This window comes from Mytilus edulis, chromosome 4 (assembly GCF_963676685.1).
Source record: "Mytilus edulis chromosome 4, xbMytEdul2.2, whole genome shotgun sequence".
In the NCBI taxonomy this organism is placed as follows: domain Eukaryota; kingdom Metazoa; phylum Mollusca; class Bivalvia; order Mytilida; family Mytilidae; genus Mytilus; species Mytilus edulis.
Window position 1 is genome coordinate 56960296 of NC_092347.1, and position 26204 is coordinate 56986499.

The 26204-nt window shown below is 33.5% G+C and overlaps 1 protein-coding gene across 16 annotated transcripts in view; it reads left to right on the top strand.

Moving 5' to 3' along the window:
• LOC139520015 (uncharacterized) overlaps nucleotides 1-26204 on the top strand; it is a 197624-nt gene that overhangs the window by 167026 nt on the left and 4394 nt on the right. For 7 of the 16 annotated variants that reach the window (XM_071312388.1, XM_071312399.1, XM_071312386.1 and 4 more), the window contains 3 exons: nucleotides 5330-6246; nucleotides 7673-7775; nucleotides 9761-9821. Coding sequence is in view for 9 of the 16 variants with exons in the window: in XM_071312389.1 (XP_071168490.1) it covers nucleotides 7698-7775; nucleotides 11114-11212; nucleotides 11486-11671; nucleotides 14947-15031; nucleotides 15639-15700 (510 nt within the window). In the remaining 7 variants the exon portion in view is untranslated. Of the gene's footprint in view, nucleotides 1-5329; nucleotides 6247-7672; nucleotides 7776-9760; nucleotides 9862-11113; nucleotides 11213-11485; nucleotides 11672-14946; nucleotides 15032-15638; nucleotides 15705-23398; nucleotides 23551-25015; nucleotides 25136-26204 lie in introns of those variants that run through there. The other 9 variants (XM_071312389.1, XM_071312391.1, XM_071312392.1 and 6 more) reach the window with 8 other exon arrangements.

The following is a 26204-nucleotide window of genomic DNA, read 5'->3' on the forward strand; positions in this document are numbered from 1 at the left end:
ATTGATTGAAACTTTGATGGTATGGTCCCTCCCATGTACCAATGTGGTATATGCCATTGAATTTTGGAAACGGTCTCTGTTGCCATAGGAACCATCCCAAATGTCAAAAATTTCAAAAAATTCAAAATGCTCCAAAATTGATGAAACTTAATATGATGGTACACTGACAAGTCTGAATAAGACTTTTGAAGTTGGAATTTCCAAAATGGCCACCGTTGCCATGGAAACTGCGGAAATGTCAAATATTTTCAAAATGCTCCAAACTTTATGAAACTTAATATTATTGTTAACTTGCATGTATAGATGAGACTTATGACTTCGGAATTTTCAAAATGGCTGCCGTTGCCATGGAAACAGCAAAAATGTGAAATTTTCTAAAATGCTCTTAATGTACTGAAAATTTACAGAAAGATGTACTGCAATGCATATATGTGCATTCACTGTTAAACAATTTTGAAATGGCTGCCGCTTAGTGGCCATTGGGGGAAGGGTGACATCCGCTATTGCTTGCAATGGCAATTCTAGTTATGTCACCCGATCGACAATGTCGGGTGACATATTGCTATTCCTCTGTTTCTTTTTCACTATTATTATTATTATTATTATTATTATTCTTCCACCTAGTTTTGTCCGGCAGTTTTCTCAGAGCCAAAGGAACCAATCTGAATGATGGTGCACTATAACAAGGAACCCTGACTTTCCAGTTGCAGTGCAACTTTGGAACTAAAAAATGGCTGCCATCACCATGGAAACCGAAAAATAATGGAAAATTCCAGTTTTTGGTTTTGAAGAATTATTTGGAAATGCTTTAACTTAGAATCATTATATTTTGATACAATGTAGGTGCCGGGCATATACTGGTTTTGGATGATTTTGGCAATCATTGGAACTGCTATGTTGCCATGGATACTACACCAAAAATTTCAAAAATATGGAAATGCTCCAAATTTTATAAAACTTCACAGTAATGATGAGCAACATTAATAGATGTGGAATTTGGTGTTGCAATTTCGAAAATGTCTGCCGTTACCATGGAAACAATGCAAAACAGGTCAAAATGGTCTAAAAACCTTCAAGTGGCATTTACTTTCTTAAAATGGTAGGTCAAATTGATTGAAACTTTGATGGTATGGTCCCTCCCATGTACCAATGTGGTATATGCCATTCAATTTTGGGAACGGTCTCTGTTGCCATAAGAACCATCCCAAATGTCAAAAATTTCAAAAATTTCAAAATGCTCCAAAATTAATGAAACTTAATAGGATTGTACACTGACAAGTCAGAATGAGACTTTTGAAGTTGGAATTTCCAAAATGGCCACCGTTGCCATGGAAACTGCGGAAATGTCAAATATTTTCAAAATGCTCCAAACTTTATGAAACTTAATATTATTGTTACCTTGCATGTATAGATGAGACTTTTGACTGTGGAATTTTCAAAATGGCTGCCGTTGCCATGGAAACAGCAAAAATGTGAAATTTTCTAAAATGCTCTCAATGTACTGAAAATTTACAGAATGATGTACTGCAATGCATATATGTGCATTCACTGTTAAACAATTTTGAAATGGCTGCCGCTTAGTGGCAATTGGGGGAAGGGTGACATCCGCTATTGCTTGCAATGGCAATTCTAGTTATTATTCTTATTCTTCCAATGATTTTTGTCCGGCAGATTTTTTGAAGGCAATGGAACCAATCTTAGTGATAGTCAACTATAATGAGGAACACAAAATTTCGGGTTGCAGTAGGTCATAGGACCATTAAAAATGGCTGCCGTTACCATGGAAACGGAAAAATTGTGAAAAATTCCACTTTTTGGTTTTAGGGAATTATTTGGAGATGCTTAGACTTAGAATCATTATATTTTGATACAATGTAGGTGCCCACTATATACTTGTTTTGGATGATTTTTGGCATTCATTGGAACTACTATGTTGCCATGGATACTACACCAAAAATTTCCAAAATATCAAAATGCTCCAAATTTAATGAAACTTCACAGGAACGATGAGCAACATTGGTAGATGTGCAATTTGGCGTTGGAATTTTGAAAATGTCTTGTGTTACCATGGAAAAAAGGCAAAAATGGTCAAAACGCTTTAAAAAACCTTAAAAGTGGCATTTACTTCCTTAAAATGGTAGGTCAAATTCATTGAAACTCTGATGGTATGTTCCCTTCCATGTACCAATGGAGTATCTGCCATTAAAAATTTGGAATGGTCTGTGTTACCATAGAAATTAGCCAAAATGTCAAAAATTTCAAAAACTTCAAAATGCTTCAAACTTGATGAAACTTAATATATTTGTTGACTGTCTAGTCTGCATGAGACTTTTGAAGTTGGAATTTCCAAAATGGCTACCGTTGCCATGGAAACTGCAGAAATGTCAAATATTTTCAAAATGCTCCAAACTTAATGAAACTTAATATTATTGTTTACTGGCATGTATAGATGAGACTTTTGACTTCGGAATTTTCAAAATGGCTGCCGTTGCCATGGAAACAGCAGAAATGTGAAACTTTTGACAATGCTGTTATTGTATTGAAAATTTACAGAAAGATATATCGCAATTCATAGATCTGCATTCACTGTTAAGTTGTTTTAAAATGGGTGCCGCTTAGTGGCAATGAGGGGAAGGGTGACATCCGCTATTGCTTGCAATGGCAATTCTAGTTATTATGTCACCCGATCGACAATGTCCAAATTGATGAAACTTAATATGTTTGTAGACTGGCAAGTTTGGATGGGACTTTTGAAGATGGAATTTCCAAAATGGCCACTGTTGCCATGGAAACTGCAAAAAAGTCAAAGATTTATAAAATGTTTTTAACTTTATGAAACTTGATATTATTGTTAACTGGCAAGTAGAGATGACACTTTTGACTTTGAAACTTTCAAAATGGCTGCCGTTGCCATGGAAACAGCAAACATGTCAAATTTTCTAAAATGCTCTGAATGTACTGAAAATTTACAGAAAGATGTATTACCATGCAAATATGTGCATTCACTGTTAAAAGTTTTTGAAATGGCTGCCGCTTAGTGGCAATGGGGGAAGGGTGACATCCGCTATTGCTTGCAATGGCAATTCTAGTTCTTCTTATTCTTCCAATGATTTTTGTCCGGCAGATTTTTTGAAGGCAATGGAACCAATCTTAGTGATAGTCAACTATAATGAGGAACACAAAATTTCGGGTTGTAGTAGGTCATAGGACCATTAAAAATGGCTGCCATTACCATGGAAACGGAAAAATTGTGAAAAATTCCACTTTTTGGTTTTAGGGAATTATTTGGAGATGCTTAGACTTAGAATCATTATATTTTGATACAATGTAGGTGCCCACTATATACTTGTTTTGGATGATTTTTGGCATTCATTGGAACTACTATGTTGCCATGGATACTACACCAAAAATTTCCAAAATATCAAAATGCTCCAAATTTAATGAAACTTCACAGGAACGATGAGCAACATTGGTAGATGTGCAATTTGGCGTTGGAATTTTGAAAATGTCTTGTGTTACCATGGAAACAAGGCAAAAATGGTCAAAACGCTTTAAAAAACCTTAAAAGTGGCATTTACTTCCTTAAAATGGTAGGTCAAATTCATTGAAACTCTGATGGTATGTTCCCTTCCATGTACCAATGGAGTATCTGCCATTAAAAATTTGGAATGGTCTGTGTTACCATAGAAACCAGCCAAAATGTCAAAAATTTCAAAAACTTCAAAATGCTTCAAACTTGATGAAACTTAATATATTTGTTGACTGTCTAGTCTGCATGAGACTTTTGAAGTTGGAATTTCCAAAATGGCTACCGTTGCCATGGAAACTGCAGAAATGTCAAATATTTTCAAAATGCTCCAAACTTAATGAAACTTAATATTATTGTTTACTGGCATGTATAGATGAGACTTTTGACTTCGGAATTTTCAAAATGGCTGCCGTTGCCATGGAAACAGCAGAAATGTGAAACTTTTGACAATGCTGTTATTGTATTGAAAATTTACAGAAAGATATATCGCAATTCATAGATCTGCATTCACTGTTAAGTTGTTTTAAAATGGGTGCCGCTTAGTGGCAATGAGGGGAAGGGTGACATCCGCTATTGCTTGCAATGGCAATTCTAGTTATTATTATTTTTCTTCCACCTAGTTTTGTCCGGCAGTTTTCTCAGAGCCAAAGGAACCAATCTGAATGATGGTGCACTATAACAAGGAACCCTGACTTTCCAGTTGCAGTGCAACTTTGGAACTAAAAAATGGCTGCCATCACCATGGAAACCGAAAAATAATGGAAAATTCCAGTTTTTGGTTTTGATGAATTATTTGGAAATGCTTTAACTTAGAATCATTATATTTTGATACAATGTAGGTGCCGGGCATATACTGGTTTTGGATGATTTTGGCAATCATTGGAACTGCTATGTTGCCATGGATACTACACCAAAAATTTCAAAAATATGGAAATGCTCCAAATTTTATAAAACTTCACAGTAATGATGAGCAACATTGGTAGATGTGGAATTTGGTGTTGCAATATCGAAAATGTCTGCAGTTACCATGGAAACAATGCAACACAGGTCAAAATAGTCCAAAAACCTTTAAGTGGCATTTACTTTCTTAAAATGGTAGGTCAAATTGATTGAAACTTTGATGGTATGGTCCCTCCCATGTACCAATGTGGTATATGCCATTCAATTTTGGAAACGGTCTCTGTTGCCATAGGAACCATCCCAAATGTCAAAAATTTCAAAAAATTCAAAATGCTCCAAAATTGATGAAACTTAATATGATGGTACACTGACAAGTCTGAATAAGACTTTTGGAGTTGGAATTTCCAAAATGGCCACCGTTGCCATGGAAACTGCAGAAATGTCAAATATTTTCAAAATGCTCCAAACTTTATGAAACTTAATATTATTGTTAACTTGCATGTATAGATGAGACTTTTGACTTCGGAATTTTCAAAATGGCTGCCGTTGCCATGGAAACAGCAAAAATGTGAAATTTTCTAAAATGCTCTCAATGTACTGAAAATTTACAGAAAGATGTACTGCAATGCATATATGTGCATTCACTGTTAAACAATTTTGAAATGGCTGCCGCTTAGTGGCCATTGGGGGAAGGGTGACATCCGCTATTGCTTGCAATGGCAATTCTAGTTTTATTTGCTTTTTCTTTAATTTTAGAAAGACACAATTTAAAAAAAAAATTAACATTAATTGTATGACCTACAATTTTTGATAATAGTAATACATGCTTTTATACTCGTACATTACTTTTTCTTCATATATAAGTGTTCTATGTTACCTGTGTTATATGTTTTACTTCAGTGGAGCCATCCTGGTGACGTATCCCAATCAAATGTACAAACCTCAGCTTTCAAACCAAAAACTTCTGAATCAATAAAGACAACCAGCTCTTTCAATCATAGATATAACCCAGACAATTTTGAAAATGATTTCAAAAGAGGTGATGGTAGAAAAGCGAGTATTGAACATGACAATAAAATAGACAACTTTGAAACAACCGTCAAAATAGATGATGTTACAAAAATAGAATGTGTCGAAAAGGATTATGGAATAGATAAGGTTAAAATTAATGACAATGAAAGTGATGTAAATGATAAAAACACACAATGATAAAATGACAATGAAAGTGATGTAAATGATAAAAACACACAATGATAAAAAGGGAGAGAAAGCAGATTAGGTTGAAAATGACATCAATGAAGATGACGTTGAAATGGATCATACAGATTCAGATCATTCGGATCATTCAGATGAATTCAGCTTCCCTCCATTGTCTGAAATTGCTCAAACTGATGACCAACCTAGATCCTGTAAAAACTGTGATAAAAAATGTTGTACATGAGGAACCTGGCCAACCATGACATATTAAAACTGTACCACTTGTACCATATTCAGATTCAGATCAAAGTGAGAATGTTGGGAACATTAAAACTGCCGGTCCAAAACTTATTAAGCCAATTGCCCATAAACTTAAAGCAGAACCGTCTGTAAGGTTAATCTCCTCGTGTAGCAATACAAGTTCAAAGGTGAAGAAAACAGCTGTACTACCTGTATCAGGTCCAGTTCTGGATATAGTTGTTATTTTACAAAAACTAGTGGAATTCAGTCAAACATTGTGTCAGTCATTTGTGCAGAGTGTGTGGACAGTTGGGACATACCAGATGGCTTCCATTTCTTCTTATGAAATGAAGAGGAAATTACATGAAACAAATATAAAGGTACAGTGATTCATATAGATATCTATGAATAGTTTAGATGCCAACCATTCATCTTTTTAGCTCACCTGTCCCGAAGGGACAAGTGAGCTTATGCCATCACTTGGCGTCCGTCGTCGTCCGTCGTCTGTCGTCGTCTGTCGTCTGTCTTCATAAACTATTTCAAGAATCTTCTCCTCTGAAACTACTAAGCCAAATACTTTCAAACATTAACTGAATGTTCCTTAGGGTATCTTATTTATAAATTGTATCCGAAGTTTTGATCTATCAACAAACATGGTCGCCATTGCTAAAAATAGAACATAGGGGTCAAATGCAGTTTTTGGCTTATAACTCAAAAACCAAAGCATTTAGAGCAAATCTGACATGGGGTAATATTGTTTATCAGGTCAAGATCTATCTGCCCTGAAATTTTCAGATGAATCAGACAACCTGTTGTTGGGTTGCTGCCCCTGAATTGATAATTTTAAGGAAATTTTGCTGTTTTTGTTTATTATCTTGAATATAATTATAGATAGAAATAAACTGTAAACAGCAATAATGTTCAGCAAAGTAAGATCTTCAATTAAGTCAATTTGACCAAAATTGTCAATTGACCCCTTAAGGAGTTATTGCCCTTTAAAGACTTTTTTCACAATTTGTTCATCATGTTGACTTACTTTAAAAAATCTTCTCCTTTGAAACTGCTGTATCAATTTCAGCCAAACTTAGGCTAAATGAGTTTCAGAGTATCTAGTATAAATTTTATATTTTATTTCCTTGTATGTCAAGAAACATAGCTCCTATGGCTAAAATAGAACATAGGAGAAAATGATTATTTTTTTTGGCTTTTGAAGAAAATAGGACGATCCAAAAAACATTTAAATAAATTGAAAAGCCAAAATAATCATTGATGAGAGATTTAACCAAAAGAATTAAGGTGAGCGATTCAGGCTCTTGAGAGCCTCTTGTTTTGTTGGGATAGGGAGGGAGGGATGGTCAAATTTTCTTTAAAATAAAAAATTGTTTGGTTCAAAATTTCTAGTAAAAAGATATTTATTCCAGAAGGAAATTGAATAAAAGGTTAGGTCTTATTCCTGTATAACAATATAAAAAAAAATTGACTTTGAGTATGAAGATTTGTTTGTTCATTAAAAAAAACTGTCCCTGCCCAAAAGATAAATAGTGTCTTAAAACACAAGATATATTAAAAGATAAATGTTTGGTATTTGATGAAGATTTTTTTTTATCTTAAATAATATGAACTTCGCTAGTTATTTATTTTCAATTTTCAATTATATTTATTGATAGCAAATTGTTGTCCTAAAATAGGTTGATTAGATACTTTTAACAATCATTTTTCTTCTCTTTTTTTTTTGAAATCGATAACATTATTTTCCATCAAATACTTTTGCTTTAAAACATGTATGGATTAATATTTATTTTGTAGATGATGAATAACATTCTTCACTTGTATGCAAATAACATTTTATGTTTTGACTTGTGTGGAACGAACTACAAATAGTGAGACAAGGAAGTTGACTGGTTCCTTGGTGAGTATCTTTACTCTTCATCTACCAGTTTATTAAAAGCCAATAGAAATAAGGAGGGAAAAATACTTGTAAAGCATGTCATTACAAACTATCATTAAACATTCATAACCTCAACATTTTTTTTTCCATCTTGCATTTTGTTAGCTCTAAAGTTTATAATATCAAGCTTTGACTAAAGTCGCTATTAAACCTATTTGAGCTATGACAGTATTCTAGAGTCTTTTGATGTAGTATATCATATTATTGTCGAGCCTTCGACTTTAGTCGAAAAAGCGAGACTAAGCGATCCTACATTCCGTCGTCGGCGTCGTCGGCGGCGTCAACAAATATTCACTCTGTGGTTAAAGTTTTTGAAATTTTAATAACTTTGTTAAACTATACTGGATTTCTACCAAACTTTGACAGAAGCTTGTTTATGATCATAAGATAGTATCCAGAAGTAAATTTTGTAAAAATAAAATTCCATTTTTTCCGTATTCTACTATAAATGGACTTAATTTTTTTGCGGGGAAACAAAACATTCACTCTGTGGTTAAAGTTTTTAGAATTTTAATAACTTTCTCCAACTATCCTGGGTTTGTACCAAACTTGGACAGAAGCTTATTTATGATCATAAGATAGTATCCAGAAGTAAATTTTGTAAAAATAAAGTTCCATTTTTTCCGTATTTTACTATAAATGGACTTAGTGTTTTTCTGCGGGGAAACAAAACATTCACTCTGTGGTTAAAGTTTTTAGAATTTTAATTACTTTCTTAAACTATCCTGGGTTTGTACCAAACTTGAACAGAAGCTTGTTTATGATCATAAGATAATATCCAGAAGTAAATTTTGTAAAAATAAAATTCTCTTTTTCCGTATTTTACTTATAAATGGACTTAGTTTTTTTCTGCGTGGAAACATTACATTCACTCTGTGGTTAAAGTTTTTAGAATTTTAATTACTTTCTTAAACTATCCTGGGTTTGTATCAAACTTGGACAGAAGCTTGTTTATGATCATAAGATAGTATCCAGAAGTAAATTTTGTAAATAAATAAATCCATTTTTTTCCATATTTTACCTTTAAATGGACTTAGTTTTTCTGCGGGGAACCATTACATTCACTCTGGTTAAAGTTTTTAAAATTTTAATAACTTTCTTAAACTATCCTGGGTTTGTACCAAACTTCGACAGAAGCTTATTTATGATCATAAGATTGTATCCAGAAGTAAAGTTTGTAAAAAGATTACTCTGTTTTTTCTGTAATTTAATTTTAAATGGACTTAGATTTTCTTACAATCATTAAATAGTAACAAGAGGAATATTTTTATTGATTTTTTTCCTCATTGTTGTTGAGCCTGCGATTTACAGCAAAAATAGGCGAGACACTGGGTTCCGCGGAACCCTTACAAATTTTTCTGGTATCACCTAAGTTGAACAAAGGTATACAGAAAAACATACATTGTACATTTTTTGAGGAAGCACACACATGAGTTATTACTATATTACAACCTTATCAGAAGCAGTACAGCCGACAGGTTACCATCAGAGAGAATCCAGTTTGTCATTTATGATTCTAATAAATTGGCTCAATTCAGTGATTGTCAACAAAGCCGGATCCAGTGATTTATTAATATTTTTTATATACCAAAAGTGGGGCTATATGGCATCCATCTTGTTTGTCTATTTGCCCATACCAAACTTTAAATTATGAGTAGGGGATGCTTAGTGTGCATTCTTGTTTATTGTTATAGAGTAAAATTCTTTATTTCTGAAATAAGTTTCTGAAAAGATCTAAAGAGTAAATAAAACAAAAGGAAATATAGTGGAATTGAGTATGATACAATATATTGCTTAACATTAATATTTTTACTCTTTTCACTCACAAGTTTAAAAATGAAAACTATTTTTTGCTTGGATTTCTGTAATTCAGAACTTAAGCGTTTTAGGACAAATTGAATACAGGAATATTTGTATATTTTTTTAATTGAATGTTTACTTTGTAGATGTGTACTAGGATTAATAATGTGTTCATGCTGTTGGAATGTATAGATGTCTATTATAAAAGATTAGGAAACATTTTTAAAGTGGCAACAGAAAAGTACAGGTATATTGTAATTTAAGGCTTTGTATAACCCTGTTTCACAACAACAGAAAAGCACAGGTAAATTGTAATTTAAGGCTTTGTATAACCCTGTTTCACAGCAACAGAAAAGCATAGGTATATTGTAATTTAAGGCTTTGTATAACCCTGTTTCACAGCAACAGAAAAGTACAGGTATATTGTAATTTAATGCTTTGTATAACCCTGTTTCACAGCAACAGAAAAGCACAGGTATATTGTAATTTAAGGCTCTGTATAACCCTGTTTCACAGCAACAGAAAAGCACAGGTATATTGTAATTTAAGGCTTTGTATAACCATGGTTCACATCAACAGAAAAGCACAGGTATATTGTAATTTCAGGCTCTGTATAACGTGTTTCACAGCAACAGAAAAGTACAGGTATATTGTATTTTAAGGCTTTGTATAACCCTGTTTCACAGCAACAGAAAAGCACAGGTATATTGTAATTTAAGGCTTTGTATAACCCTGTTTCACAGCAACAGAAAAGTACAGGTATATTGTAATTTAAGGCTCTGTATAACTCTGTTTCACAGCAACAGAAAAGCACAGGTATATTGTAATTTAAGGCTTTGTATAACCCTGTTTCACAGCAACAGAAAAGCACAGGTATATTGTAATTTAAGGCTTTGTATAACCCTGTTTCACAGCAACAGAAAAGCACAGGTATATTGTAATTTAAGGCTTTGTATAACCCTGTTTCACAGCAACAGAAAAGCACAGGTATATTGTAATTTAGGCTTTGTATAACCCTGTTTCACAGCAACAGAAAAGCACAGGTATATTATAATTTTAGCCTTTGTATAACCCTGTTTCACAGCAGGTCTTACATGTAAGATAACTGTTTAAACTTATTTTGATAACTATCAATAGCTAATACTTCAATTTTTCCATTGTATACATGTACGTCCCAATCTTTGTGTTGGAAACAATCTGAAGGATAAGGTTTTATAATGAAGGACTATAATCTTATAGAATTAGGGGAGATTTCAATTCAAAAATATAGATCAATTTTTCACTGCGTTATCCAATAAGGGGGAAATATTAATTTTCCAGGAGAAAAATTACTTGTTAGGAAAACTTAATTAAAGACTTTTTGAAATTCTAATTGAGACTGGAGATAGATCACAAAACTTTTCATTGAAATCTCAGCAGATTAAGATTTACAACAACATGTATATCTTAAGTTATTTAATGAATTATGAATTTTTTTCTACTTTCCAATATTTATACAGATAGTGATGATTGGAAGGAGCAGACGTCCCAGAATCCAGCAGATTTGCTGTCATATATCACATGTAGTTAGTGTATTGTGTCGAATTATGGCATACAGGGTAATTATCTTAGAAAGGTTTAAACATTGTAAACATATCATTGACAATCAAAAGCAAGGTCATTATAGAATTAATTTGTTCCTTAATTCAAAAGGCTGGTTAAAACAAGGTAAATAATCATGTATTTATATCATTTGGTATCTGGTGGTGAGTTGTTTCATAGGCAATCATACCATAATTTTTTTTTATATTTAATCAAATCCTCTAAGAATAAAAACTATATCATTTCTTGGAAAGTCGACAAATTATCCTGGTATTATTTGTTTATTATAGATCAATTTATTTGTGAATGATGCAGTGACTGTATTACTATCCCTGAAGAGGCTATTGGTACCAGTAGAAGTATGTCTATTACCATTAACACAGTTCCTACAGTCTTACATTAACTCATTACAAGAGTGGTTATACAGAAGCTGTTACAGAAGAGTCATGGAATTTCTCTGGATTTTTATAGTCCGGGTAAGTCAAACATAAAAAACCACAGACATTTAGTTCACTCAATGGCATAATAATATACATTATTGTTTAGGCACCAGCCAAAGCACAGATCTGTCTGTTTCTGCTCTTTTGTTGGGTAGTTGTCTCTTTGACACAACCACCTTTTCTATTTGCTATTCTTTTATGTATTAGCCTTTCTCAAAAAGAGGACAATGTTGAAATGAATAAGAAAGTATTAAATCATTTTCTCTTGGTTTGTCTTTAGAAATGGGAAAGAGAAGATTTTTTTTCTATACAATGTACAAAAATCATGCAGTATTTAGTAATGGGGAGTCCATCTGTGAGTTATTTTCTTTGTCTGTCTATTCACTTGTCTGTTCAACTTTTGTATATCAGCAACTTCCCCTACATTGAAAATTTCTCAGAATGTTCACCATAAACATTTTGCATTGCATTGCTATTTTTTTTAGCTCACCTGGCCCGAAGGGCCAAGTGAGCTTTTCTCATCACTTGGCGTCCGGCGTCCGGCGTCGTCCGTCGTCGTCCGTCGTCCTGCGTCCGTCGTCGTTAACTTTTACAAAAATCTTCTCCTCTGAAACTGCTGGGCCAAATTTAACCAAACATGGCTAAAATCATTATTAGGGTATCTAGTTTAAAAATTGTGTCCGGTGACCCGCCCAACCAACCAAGATGGCCGCCATGGCTAAAAATAGAACATAGGGTTAAAATGCAGTTTTTGGCTTATAACTCAAAAACCAAAGCATTTAGAGCAAATCTGACAGGGGTAAAAATTTTTATCAGGTTAAGATCTATCTGCCCTGAAATTATCAAATGAATCGGACAATCCGTTGTTGGGTTGCTGCCCCTGAATTGGTAATTTTGAGAAAATTTTGATGTTTTTGGTAATTATCTTGAATATTATTATAGATAGAGATAAACTGTAAACAGCAAAAATGTTCAGCAAAGTAAGATCTACAAATAAGTCAACATGACCAAAATGGTCTGTTGACCCCTTTAGAAGTTATTGCCCTTTATAGTCAATTTTTAACCATTTTTCGTAAATCTTAATTATCTTTTACAAAAATCTTCTCCTCTGAAACTGCTGGGCCAAATTTAACCAAACATGGCCAAAATCATTATTAGGGTATCTAGTGTAAAAATTGTGTCCGGTGACCCGCCCAACCAACCAAGATGGCCGCCATGGCTAAAAATAGAACATAGGGGTAAAATGCAGTTTTTGGCTTATCACTCAAAAACCGAAGCATTTAGAGCAAATCTGACTGTAGTAAAATTGTTTATCAGGTCAAGATCTATCTGCCCTGAAATTTTGAGATGAATGGGACAACTCTTTGATAGGTTGCTGCCCCTGAATTGGTAATTTTAAGGAAATTTTGCTGTTTTTGGTTATTATCTTGAATATTATTATAGATAGAGATAAACTGTAAACAGCAAAAATGTTCAGCTAAGTAAGATCTACAAATAAGTCAACATGACCAAAATGGTCTGTTGACCCCTTTAGGAGTTATTGCCCTTTAAAGTCAATTTTTAACCATTTTTCGTAAATCTTAGTTATCTTTTACAAAAATCTTCTCCTCTGAAACTACTGGATTAAATTAAACCAAACTTGGCCACAATCATCATTGGGGTATCTCGTTTAAAAATTGTGTCCGGTGATCCAGCCAACCAACTAAGATGCCCGCCATGGCTAAAAATAGAAGATAGGGGTAAAATGCAGTTTTTGGCTTATCACTCAAAAACCAAAGCATTTAGAGCAAATCTGACATGTGGTAAATTGTTTATCAGGTCAAGATCTATCTGCAACAACAAAAGAAAGAGAGTTTTTCACGACCTCAGCTGGCTATACAACCCTTGCACTGGTGGCAAAGTGGGGGGGGGGGGGGTTACGCAACAACAAAACTACTTCACAACTTTCTCATTACTTTGCATTTCTTGTTAGATAAATTTTACAAAAATTCTCCCCTGAAACAACTGTCGAATTTAAACAAACTTGGTTTAAATCACCACTAGGATATCCAGAGACCACTGTGTATGATGACCCTGCCTGCCCACATGGCTGAAATAAAACATAGGTTTCAAATGCACTTTTTAGTATTATATCTCTGAAACTAAACGACAGTACAACAGTTGCATTTATCATGCAACAATTGTAAATAAAAATATCAGGTGAGCGACACAGGGTCCTTGGACCCTCTAGTTCTTTTTTTTATCCAAATTATTTTGGGGGTATTCATAAGCAAACTCATGGACCTTGCAAAGGGTACCATTTTAAGCTCACATTAAGCTTGATTTTATCCGATTGCTTAGCAACACCTTGTCAAAACATAATAGTTCCTAAACATTACGAGTTTTCTTGAAACTTTGTCAATTTTAGATTATGAATTCTTAGATATAGGAAGATGTGGTGTGAGTGCTAATGAGACAACTCTCCATCCAAATAACAATTTATAAAAGTGAACCATAATAGGTCAATGTACGGCCTTCTACACGGAGCTTTGGTTCACAATGAAAAACAAGCTATAAAGGGACCCAAAATTATTGGTGTAAAACCATTCAAACTGGGAAAACCAAAGGTCTTGTTTAGATAAATTGTTCAAAAGTTTTCCTTATTAAAAATCCAATTTAAGTATGACACTTTTTCTGTTATAAATAATCAATAAAAACTTGGGTTCTTACTTTTATCTACTGATATAATATAAAAAAAGAAGATATGGTATGATTGACAATGAGACAACTGTCCACAAGAGACCAAAATGACACAGAAATTAACAACTATAGGTCATCATACGGCCTTCAACAATAAGCAAAGCCCATACCGCATAGTTAGCTATAAAAGGCCCTAAAATGACAATGTAAAACAATTCAAACGAGAAAACTAATGGCCTTATTTATGTACAAAAAATGAACAAAAAACAAAAATGTAACACATTAACAAATGACAACCACTTAATTACTGGCTCCTGACTTTGGACAGGCACATACATACATAATGCAGCGGGGGTTAAACATGTTAGTGGGATCCCAACCTCCCCCTAACCTGGGACATTGGTATAACAGTACAACATAAGAACGAATTATAAAAATCTGTTGAAAAAGGCTTAACTCATCAGATGGACAAAAATTCAAGTGGATGTGGCCGTGTACTTGTACATCCCAACAACAAAAAGAAACTAGGAACAGATCTGAGAGTACTTGCAGTTATCTGACAGCTAGTTCAAAGCCACTAACTAATAATAAAAGGTCTTTTTGTTAGTCATATATTGTCTTTTTTATTCTAGAATTTTGAAAAACAAGTGTTTGGGGTACTTAAAGGAGATCATGGTTCTGTAGAATATGCTCAGCTCTTGATACAATGCCTTTACGGTATGTTAAAACCAATAAAAATGGTAAAAGGGTATCTTCTTTTATTTTTTATTTGCATTTTATGAAGAAAAAAAATTGAAGAATATGGGAAAACATAGACTAAACATTCTAATGCAGAGGTAAACAGAATTTGCTAACTATTGAATGTAAAGGAATGGTTTTGATCATTGTTAGATACATGAAAATGAGGATTTTGTTTTTATGCTCAACCTAGGGGTATTATGTTTCACGATCAGTTGGTCTGTTCGTTTGTTTGTTTGTTTGTTTGTTTGTTTGTCCGTCTGTCTTGCTTCAGGTTAAATGTTTTCAGTCAAGGTAGTTTTTGATGAAGTTGATGTCCAATCAACTTGAAACTTTATACCTTACACATGTTCCCTACGAAATTATCTATAATTTTAATGCCAAAATAATTTTTTTACCCCAATATATATCTATTGAAATATAAAAATGTATGTTTAAGATATTTTTGCTAACTGTCAAATTTTAATTGCATTTGATCAGAGTGAAAATTGAAAATTTACTTTTATTGAAAATGTGATTACTAATTTGTCATCTTGTTATATTAATTTAAATCCAATTAAAAGTGTTCAGATATTTGTTTTTCCAGCATGTAATGAAGTTTATGACAGAACAGAAGAGAACCATCAGGGTATTGCTACTCTTACCTGAAGCTGTAAGTTTATCTATTTGGCTGATTATCTCCCCTTGAATTTTGAAAATGGAACAATTTGTTCCCAAGTTGAGATTTTTAATAATAGAGTTATACCTACCAGTGAAAATTGACATTTATTAAATTAGAATATAATTCGTGTTAACTAGTTCTCATCGCAAACATCTAGGTGATCTAGAAATAAAAACATCCCTAGGATGTCCGATCACCTTACCTGTGTAATACACCCCACTACAGGTAAATATACAGGTATTCTCATCAGTTTTGATTTTTGTCATGTTCCTTCAATCTACACTTACATGTATCTCGAAATTCATCTGGGGGATGGTGGTGGCCCCTTCACTGGTAGGTATAACTCTATTATTAAAAATCTCAACTTGGGAACAAATTGTTCCATTTTTAATAATATTCATTATACCTACCAGGGAAAATTGACATTTATTAAATTAGAATACTCACTGATTCCAAAGCAGTGTTGAATTCATTCAACGGTGGTGGATGAATTTCCTTTTCTTCAAGAAAAAATCCACAAACAAATATCTTTCCAACAGGATAAAATACTACCACCATAACAAAAAACCCACTATTTACATCTATATACAGCTACATGTTATACTGCAAATACAAATAAAATATCATACAAATAAATGAATTTGTATGCTTATATCCTATTCTAAAACTTTAGTGGCATCAAAATCTGGCAAATAAAACTTTGCGAATGTTGATTCAACTGCCCAGTCGGCAGAATCTAGAATTGATTTCAAAGAAGCTCCCTTGTTCAAAGCCCAACTTGGAGCTATAGCACGTGTGGAATGTGCATTTACTTTCATATTGTCATCATTATATGCTATTCTAATAGCCTGTACAATCCAACTTGAAATAGTTGCTGTTGATACCGGTTTGTGCGGTTCATTTATTCCCAGAAAAAGCTTAATTCTTTCTGATTCACTCAACTTTCCTCGAAAATTCTTAGTTTTATCCAAATAAACTGAAAGAGCTCTTTTTGGATCTATTAAAGTTTTCTCTGGAAAACTGGGAACAAATAATTTTTCTCCAAAATGTTTTTGTCTATCTTGCTTGGCTAAGCCATGTCTTACAAAAGTAATACCCTTACTTTGAACTCTCATTGACTTGTCATCAATACGGAGACTTTGCAAATCACTACATCTTCTGAATGTAGTTATGGCAACTAAAAACACTGTTTTTAAAGTTACATGCTTTAAATCAACTTCTTGCATAGGCTCAAAAGGTTTCTTCTCAAGAGCCAGTAACAATAATTCTAAGTTCCATTCAGGCAGAATTTTAACCTTAGGAGGTCTAGAATTAAAAACACCTTTGATAATTCTAACTATGTTAGGATGTTGGCCGACAGGAAAATTTTGCACTGGAGGTAACACTGCAGATAACATAGATCGATAACCTGCTATTGTCCTATATTGCAAACCAGAATGAAATAAATAAGCCAAAAAATCGGCAATCTGATTTAAATTTGCTGAATATGGATCAATTTGTCTCTCACCACACCAGCTATTAAACTTTTCGAATTTTGAGGAATAGTCCTTTTTTGTACCATCGCGCCATGAAGCTGAGAGCAATGTTCTTGCTGATTCAGAAAATCCCTCTGTTTTAAAACGTCTGTCGAAAGAAGCCATGCTGTCAGATTTAATATTTCTGGATTTGGATGAAACATTTTCATTTTGGACTGAGACAACAAATTGTCCATTACTGGTAGTCTTATTGGGCATGCTATCAGTAACTGTAAAATCTCTGTGTACCAGTGTCTCCTTGGCCACTGGGGTGCAATCAAGATAATCTGACAGTGGAACAGCCTCATATATTGCAATATCCTTGGAATCAGACAAATTGGGGGAAACACATACGCGTACATGTTCTCCCAAGGAATTGTCAGAGCATCCAAGGCCAGAGCATTGGGATGAGGAATCCAAGTGCAAAAGATTTCTGTCTGGCGATTTTCCCATGACGCAAACAAATCTATCAAAGGAGTTCCCCATATCTGAAAAATCTGCTGCACTATTGACTTGTTCAGAGACCATTCTGTGGGACAAACCTTTTCCCGACTCAAATGATCTGCCAAAACATTCTTCTTGCCCATTATATGGGCTGCTTTCAATACTATGTTGTTTTGAATTGCTATCTGCCATAGCTCCCAAGTCAAGTAACATAAATTTGGTGACTTCGTCCCCCCTTGACGATTTATGTATTGCACTACGCTTGTGTTGTCGCTCCTTATCAGAACACATTTTCCCTTCAAAATTTTCAGAAAATGCTGAACTGTCAAAGTTACAGCTTTCATTTCCAAACAATTTATGTGCCAAAGTTTCTGTTCTGAGTTCCAAACTCCCTGAAAAATCTGTTTTCCCATATGACCCCCATAACCTTTCATTGAAGCATCTGTCGTTATGGTCACATTGATTTTCGGCAATTGCAAATATCGGCCTTTCAGAGTGTTGGCTGAATTTTTCCACCATAAAAGATGGGATTTCAGATGTTGTGTCAATGGAACATGTGCCAACATATTTTTGCTGACTGGTCTCCAAAAACTTAACAAATGAAGTTGGATGGGTCTCATAAACAGACGAGCATTGGGAATCAATTCGATGCATGATGCCATCATCCCCAAAATTTTCAAAAAATCTAGAGCCAAATTCTGACCTGAAATCATTTTTTCTAGTAAAATCTGTAATTTTTCTATCCTTTCCATTGTTGGATAAACTAGGCCCTTGTCTAAATGAAAAACTCCCCCTAAGTAAGTTATCACTTGACTTGGAACTAGGCTCGATTTGTCTATGTTTATCATAAAGCCTAGTGAAACCAACAGATTGAGACATTTCAGACGATCCTGAACTAATTGCTGTTGGTTTTGATTGACTATCAACCAATCGTCTAAATATACTGACATTCTGATATTTTGAGTTCTCAGATATGCAGCTACTACTGACACCAGTTTTGTAAAAATTCGAGGAGCACATGTTGGGCCAAAGCACATTGCTTTCCATTGATAACATTGATTTGCTATGCAAAACCTCATGTACGGACGATGTTTCTGAAAAATTGGTACATGGAAATATGCATCGCTCAGATCTATTGAAATTGCCCAATCTTTTGGTTTCACTAGATTTATGACTTTGCTCATTGTGTCCATCTTGAAATGGACTTTCTTTAGATGTGCATTTAATGGTTTTAAATTTGTCACAGGTCTCATTTTCCCGTTTTTCTTTGGCACCAGAAATAGTGTACTGTAAAAACCTGTGAGAGATTCCGGAAAAAATACTTTTTCTATAGCATCTTTTTCTAATAAAGAATTTATTTCTGCCAAAAATATATCTGCGTTTTTGTGAGATAGTATTGTTTTCTTGATGCCTGTCCATGCAGGTCTTTGAAGAAATTCCAGTTTGTAACCTTCCTCTATTATAGAAAGTACCCACTGATCTGTTGTTATCATTTTCCAATTTTGAAGAAAATATTTTAGACGCCCCCCTACCGGAATCTCTGTACACATCATTAAACATGAGCCTACCTTTGAGTCAACTGTTGTTCTTTCTGGGGATCCGAAAAGACCCCCAGCTACTCTGACCAGCCTTGTTGGTCTTGTCCTTATTTGACTCTTTTGCAGGACCCTTATAGCCTTGATTGTCTCTTTGTGGCTGTCTCCCACTATTTGATGTCTTAGGCACATTGAACCTATTGTTATTTGAGCCTCTAGTCTTATTGGCATTTACAATATTATGCTCAACATTGAACTTGGGAGTTTTATTTTGCCAATCTCTGTCAAAATCTGCCCTTCTCTTCCTACCCTGACCTAGTTCAGGTAATAAATCATTCAATTGATCTTTTTGTTCCTTGCGCTTTTCAAGGCATGTCTTAAGACCATTCCCAAAAACACCTTCTCCTGATAGAGGCAAATATTGAGTTTTGTCTTTTATATCAGACAAATTCACAAGACCTGATTCATGTGATGCAGCCTTACGTCTGACTAAATGAAAGAATGCACCAGTCCTACCCGACTGGTCCAAAGACTTAGTTGACATTGAGAACAAATCTTTCACAATTTGACAACATGATTCTTTCTCCTCATGCTCTAAAGACGGAGAATTTTCAAGCTTCCCAAGCAGAGTACCCATTGTCTGTTGCATATACATGCCTGAAATCACATTCATTCGAGACGCCATTTGCCCTTGATATGAAAGTTTTTCAATTTGTTTTAAAGGCTGTGTATATAATTGCCTATGGCCAGTATCCCATGACTTTACTGCCTTTGGCCCATGATTCTTTCTCATCATTGGCTCTAGCAAGTCGTCCAGACTAGGAACTTGCAAGAACTCTACAGCACTATCATGCACAGGAAAACAACTCCTGTATTCCTCTCTATAAGCGGAAAGTTTCTCTGGGTGCTGACACCGCCAGGAGTTTTCCAAAATAGTGACTTGTGCCTGATCCATAATCAACCCAACACTACCTTTATCATTGTTTGAGGCAATATCCTCACTAAACAATTCTGACAAAACATTATGTCTAGTTATATTGTCTGAGCTTAACTCAACATCTTTGTTTACATCATTTGAAACAGTTTTTAATTGTACATGTTTCATAAACCTTTCACCTTTTCTAGCAACACTACCTGTTGACTGCTCAAATCTAATTTCGCTCTCATTATCTGACTCATTGTCAGAGCGAATATCACCAAGTATATCCCTTTCTATCGGATTTACATGAATAGAAATTTCCGACCTTGCGTCGAAATCTATATTTCTAGAAATTCTAGGAGAACCCAAATCCTCGTCTAGATTTGAAACTAGTGGGATAATGGGTCTAAGGGTGTCAGATCTGAGCAAACCTTGTGTTTCTCTATTCTGACCCCTTGAATCTGGATTAGTTTCAGATCTGGGCATACCTTGCATATCCCTATTCTGAACTATACTCTCGTTATTTGCCCCTCTAACATTGGCTAACGACTGCATCATGCTAAATAATGTATCAAATTTACTATCAAAATTGTCTTGCAAACCTTGGATTTTCTTGTCATATTCCTGCTGCAATGCAGTTGACTTTGACGGCTTTTTCTTAGCCTTACCAGTGGTTTTGGTTCTGGACATATCTTTACTTGCCGGTAAAAAAGATGGCGTATCTTTGTTTACCTCCTCCGAATTCTCGTGCACCTCGAGATCGGATTCCATGCTCAAAAATATATTTAAATTTTCAATTTAAACGATATATTATTAAAACTTTGTTATCTAAAGAAGTCTTCAATAGAAAAAAACTAAATTTCTAATTTTGTTGAAAACTTTGCAGCGACGAGAACATCTGTTCGCTAGCTCGCAAAAATTAAAACTGATGAGAATACCTGTATATTTACCTGTAGTGGGGTGTATTACACAGGTAAGGTGATCGGACATCCTAGGGATGTTTTTATTTCTAGATCACCTAGATGTTTGCGATGAGAACTAGTTAACACGAATTATATTCTAATTTAATAAATGTCAATTTTCACTGGTAGGTATAATGAATATTATTAAAAATCAGGGAAGGGAACCATCATCAGGTCATCACAACTTCTTTCTGTAGCTTTAAGTTTATCTATTTGGCTGATTATCTCCTCTTGAATTTCTTAATCAAGGAATAGAAAAATCAGGGTATCTATACTATCAAACGAGAAGATCTCATTTTGTGTGAAGCTTCTCTTCCTCCCACAATAAATTAATCATCATACTCTATGTCCTATAGGTACCCATGCATAGTCGCATTTGTCATCCATTCTTATGAGTATTCAGTTTGGGTTATTTTGGGAGAAAAAAGAAAATAAAGGCGTCTGGACACTGTTTCCAACATCTGACTGACTTTTAAGACAGACATGACTACCGGTTTTAACACTGAGAACCAATTGTATGATAGATAATAAAAATGAAAAATAAATAAGCCAATCAGAGCGTGATATCGTGGTATTTAGATCTTAAGAACCACTACTATTAAACCTTGGTTTCACTTACACATAATTTTCATAAGTACTTGGACGGATACAGGACAATTATTTCGCCATTATCTGCATGTATACTATGATTTATATACTACTATAGTATAAAGGGACTTTTTATATAATATAGCAGTGATCGCTATGGAGAAGAAACTTAGAATTAATAGTTAATAGAAAATTAAATACACTTTAATATTTATAATATAGATACGTATGTTCTTAGTATACAGAGACTCGAAAATAATGGACTTTAACAGAAAACAAAATAATCACTGACTTTGAAAAAAAGAGAGAGAGCTTAAAAATATTGTCCTGTCTCCATGTGACTTTTGATATCATTTCTTAAATTCTCCAGACATAAAATCTTTTACAAAAAATCAACCTAAAATAGTTAACATACTTTCAACCAAGCTTAAAATGCCTGCGATTTCCCTTTTAAGTCAAACATGACTTCCTGTTTTAAACATGGACAAAAATAATGGACTTTAACAGAAAACAAAATAATCACTGACTTTGAAAAAAAGAGAGAGAGCTTAAAAATATTGTCCTGTCTCCATGTGACTTTTGATATCATTTCTTAAATTCTCCAGACATAAAATCTTTTACAAAAAATCAACCTAAAATAGTTAACATACTTTCAACCAAGCTTAAAATGCCTGCGATTTCCCTTTTAAGTCAAACATGACTTCCTGTTTTAAACATGGACAAAAATAATGGACTTTAACAGAAAACAAAATAATCACTGACTTTGAAAAAAAGAGAGAGAGCTTAAAAATATTGTCCTGTCTCCATGTGACTTTTGATATCATTTCTTAAATTCTCCAGACATAAAATCTTTTACAAAAAATCAACCTAAAATAGTTAACATACTTTCAACCAAGCTTAAAATGCCTGCGATTTCCCTTTTAAGTCAAACATGACTTCCTGTTTTAAACATGGACAAAAATTTCATAAGAGTACTCAGGGACAGGACAATAATTATCGCTTTGATGGAGACTCTCTATACAATATAGCAGTGATCGCCTAGGAGTCAAGAAGAAATTTAAAATTGATAGTTAATAGCAAATACACTTTATTTATAGTAAACGTATGTTCATAGTGTACAGAAACGTGAAAATGATAGAATTTAACAGAAAAAAAAAAATAATAACGAATGTTGGAAACAAGAGAGAGTAAAGGGCTGTTTTCTAGTACTTATGAATTTTGATACCTTTTTCCAAAATTCTCCAGACATGCAATCTTTTACTGAAATTCTCCAGACTCAAAATCTTTTACAAAAAATTTACCTACAACAGTTTATATTACTTTCAACCAAGCTCTAATTCCCGTGATTTCGCGGGTGTGTTCTAGTCATTAATGATTTTTACAGGAGTTATAGGAACTTTTTGCTTAATTTGGCTGTACTTTCATGTAAGCAAAGACCTTATGAATGATTTATAAGTAACATTTCAATATCATTTAGTGTTTTCCTAACATAGCTAGAAAATAGTACTGGTCGATGTAAAGGCACATCAACCAATGAGATCTTATTATTGCGATACTTAACCAGTCTTAACCATAATATGCAATAAAAAAAAGCCTGCAATAATTTCTGAAATTAACGTAACTCAAAAGATTTGTTTGTTCCTATGTCGATTGAATATAAACACAGAAACCTCTGTACCTTTGAAATTATGCATCTCATATTTTATTTTTAAATGATTTTCAGGTTTCCCAGAGCAAAGCAAACACTTCTGAAGTGAAGTTATGTTTTTATTAGTGTTGTTAAATCATACAGTTTTTCAGGTTTCAGCAGATCAGAGTTTGTCAAGTGGATAATGGAAAACCATAACTTGATTAAACCACTGAGTTCACAATTAGGTAAGTCAAACAGTGGTCTCAGATTTTCTCCCTCATCTATATTTTGTTGGTTGTGGTATATAAATTATTACCGTATATAAGATTTTTCATGTGTTGGCTTTTTTTCACGATATGATGGCAGGTTAAATTTTCACTGCGTACAAATTTCACTGAATGGGAAAATACATGAGAAAAAATAACTGTATTGAATTGTTAAAGTTGTAATCAACATTAACTTACTTTTATAAATCAAATGAAACTTCAAATAAAAAAAAATTATGAATACGTTTTTAATTTAAGGAATAACTGTCATATTTTTTTCTGTCTATGAAGAAATAACTTCAAAAATGTGGTGTACACTGAATAACCTGCACTCAATATCCATGCTTCTTTTTTGATTGTTTACTATAAGGTGACAATCTGTACACTTCAGCCTCAAAACACGACAATTAATTAGCTGCCATATTTTCAAATCAACAGATTGTGAGAAATTTTTTTTGACGATTATACTTTATATGGATCCTTAAAAAATGATAAAATCATGCACAGAATACTAAATTTATGATATATAAATGCATTGGTTCAAGAATTGGATAAACACTATTTTTCACTAGTCACTCCTTTCATAAGACTTTAACGAACAGTTGATCAATATCAAACAAATGAGTACCACAAATGAAAAAACACTTTAATTTCAACATTGGAGTATAATAAAAGTTGAAGGTTTTGAACATTACAGACACAAGATATACTAATATATGTGTAAATGTCTTCCTTTTTTTTTTACATGACATGCAAAACGTTAGGGTGATGACAATAATCAATGGAACACCATTAAAAAACATTTTTAACCAGTCAATGGTTGCTGTGTTGACATTATGAAATCAGATGTTTTTATGAAGTATACATACATATTCTTGTGATCTCTCAAACAACACAAAAGACACAATAATAAAAAAGATATAGAAAGATGTGGCATCTGTGCCAATGAGACAACTCTCCATCCAAATAACAATTTATAAAAGTAAACCATTATAGGTCAATGTATGGCCTTCAACACGGAGCCTTGGCTCACACCGAACAACAAGCTATAAAGGGCCCCAAAATTACTAGTGTAAAATCATTCAAACGGGAAAACCAACGTTTATTTTTATGTTTACCATTGTTTGTGAGTGAGCATAGAAAAGCACATTTTCTACCAGATTGAAAGTTTAAACGAAACTCCCGTAGATAATGATAAAGGATATAAAAGGTCGAAAGTACAAAAAATCCTCAGATATTATTTGTGGTATTTTCTACAATATCAAATATCGATCTTATTTTGTAACTTTTCTATAGAGACACTTATAATCTTTTAAAATGGGGTATGGTTAATAAACTTCAAAGTTTCATACACTTGTAAGTCTCTCTCAACTTATAGAAGTCTAGGAATAATTTAAAAGAATGATGGACAGAAACTAATATATTTTTTTATTATCTATTTTAGTTCCAGGTTTGCCTACAGATTATATTCTTATAACTAAAGAAATGGCAGCATTAATGGGCAGGAGATTTTTGGAAAGTAACCTGATAGTAGATGCAGAAATTTATGATAAACATGATCAAGGTATATCCCATGGTTCTTTTCATCCTAGAAAATGCTTGCAACAAATTGATGACCTACACTCACCCCCTGCATATATCATCTTTTCAATCGGAATCCCATCTGTCATACCTCCTATAGAGCGAGTCTCAAAATGTTTGTTCTTTGTCTTAGTCAACACCCCTGGGAAAACCTACTGTTTTAAAATTAAAAAAAAACCTGTTTTGAATATGATTGAAATATTTGCAACTTGACATTAAAGACAAATCCCTCTATTGTTTTTGCGCATATACAAGCGCAACAGTACTATGCCGTCAGCGGTTTATGACGTCGCGGTTTCCGCAAACCTGAAACGTTAATGAGAGTTATTCCTCTGACCCGATGGAGAGAGTGACAATCGTTTGATAGGTAGATTTGCCGAGAAGAAAATGAAAATTGTTTTTATATAATAGACATGTTCCAGAATTAAATATACACATTAATTATGTGAATTTAGTGTAGCTGAAACACACAACAAAACAGCAAATAACAAAATATATGAATAAAAAGAAAGTCAACTATACAGCAATCTAACAACAAAAAACACACAAAACGAGCTGTCAAGAACCGAAACAAAATCTGGATACTCAACAAAAAGTTGAGCCAATTAAATTATAATATAATACTAATTTCCATAATTTGCTACGTGTATGGACTTATCTGTTCTTTAGAGTCAATCTCTTTGGTAGGTTTATAATTGTATTTATATTTCCACAAGTCATTAAGAAAGTACGAAAATCATCAATCATGTCATCAAAATTCAATGTATCTATAGCAAAAGGTACATTTCGTACATATATACCTATATATGGATATGGCAAATTGCACATACATATTTTGAATGTGTACGGCGATTACATTTTTACACGAATATAATATTTAGATTTCTGATAAACACCAACAAAACAGTAACCATGGACGCAAACGTGTAAAATAAAGTCCATCTAGAGAAGTTAACATATACGCTTCTAACATAATGATTGTAGGTTTTTGTATTTGACAAATCCGAGTCTGATCCGATTTGCCAAGTTTTATATTTAAGTACTAGGTGCAC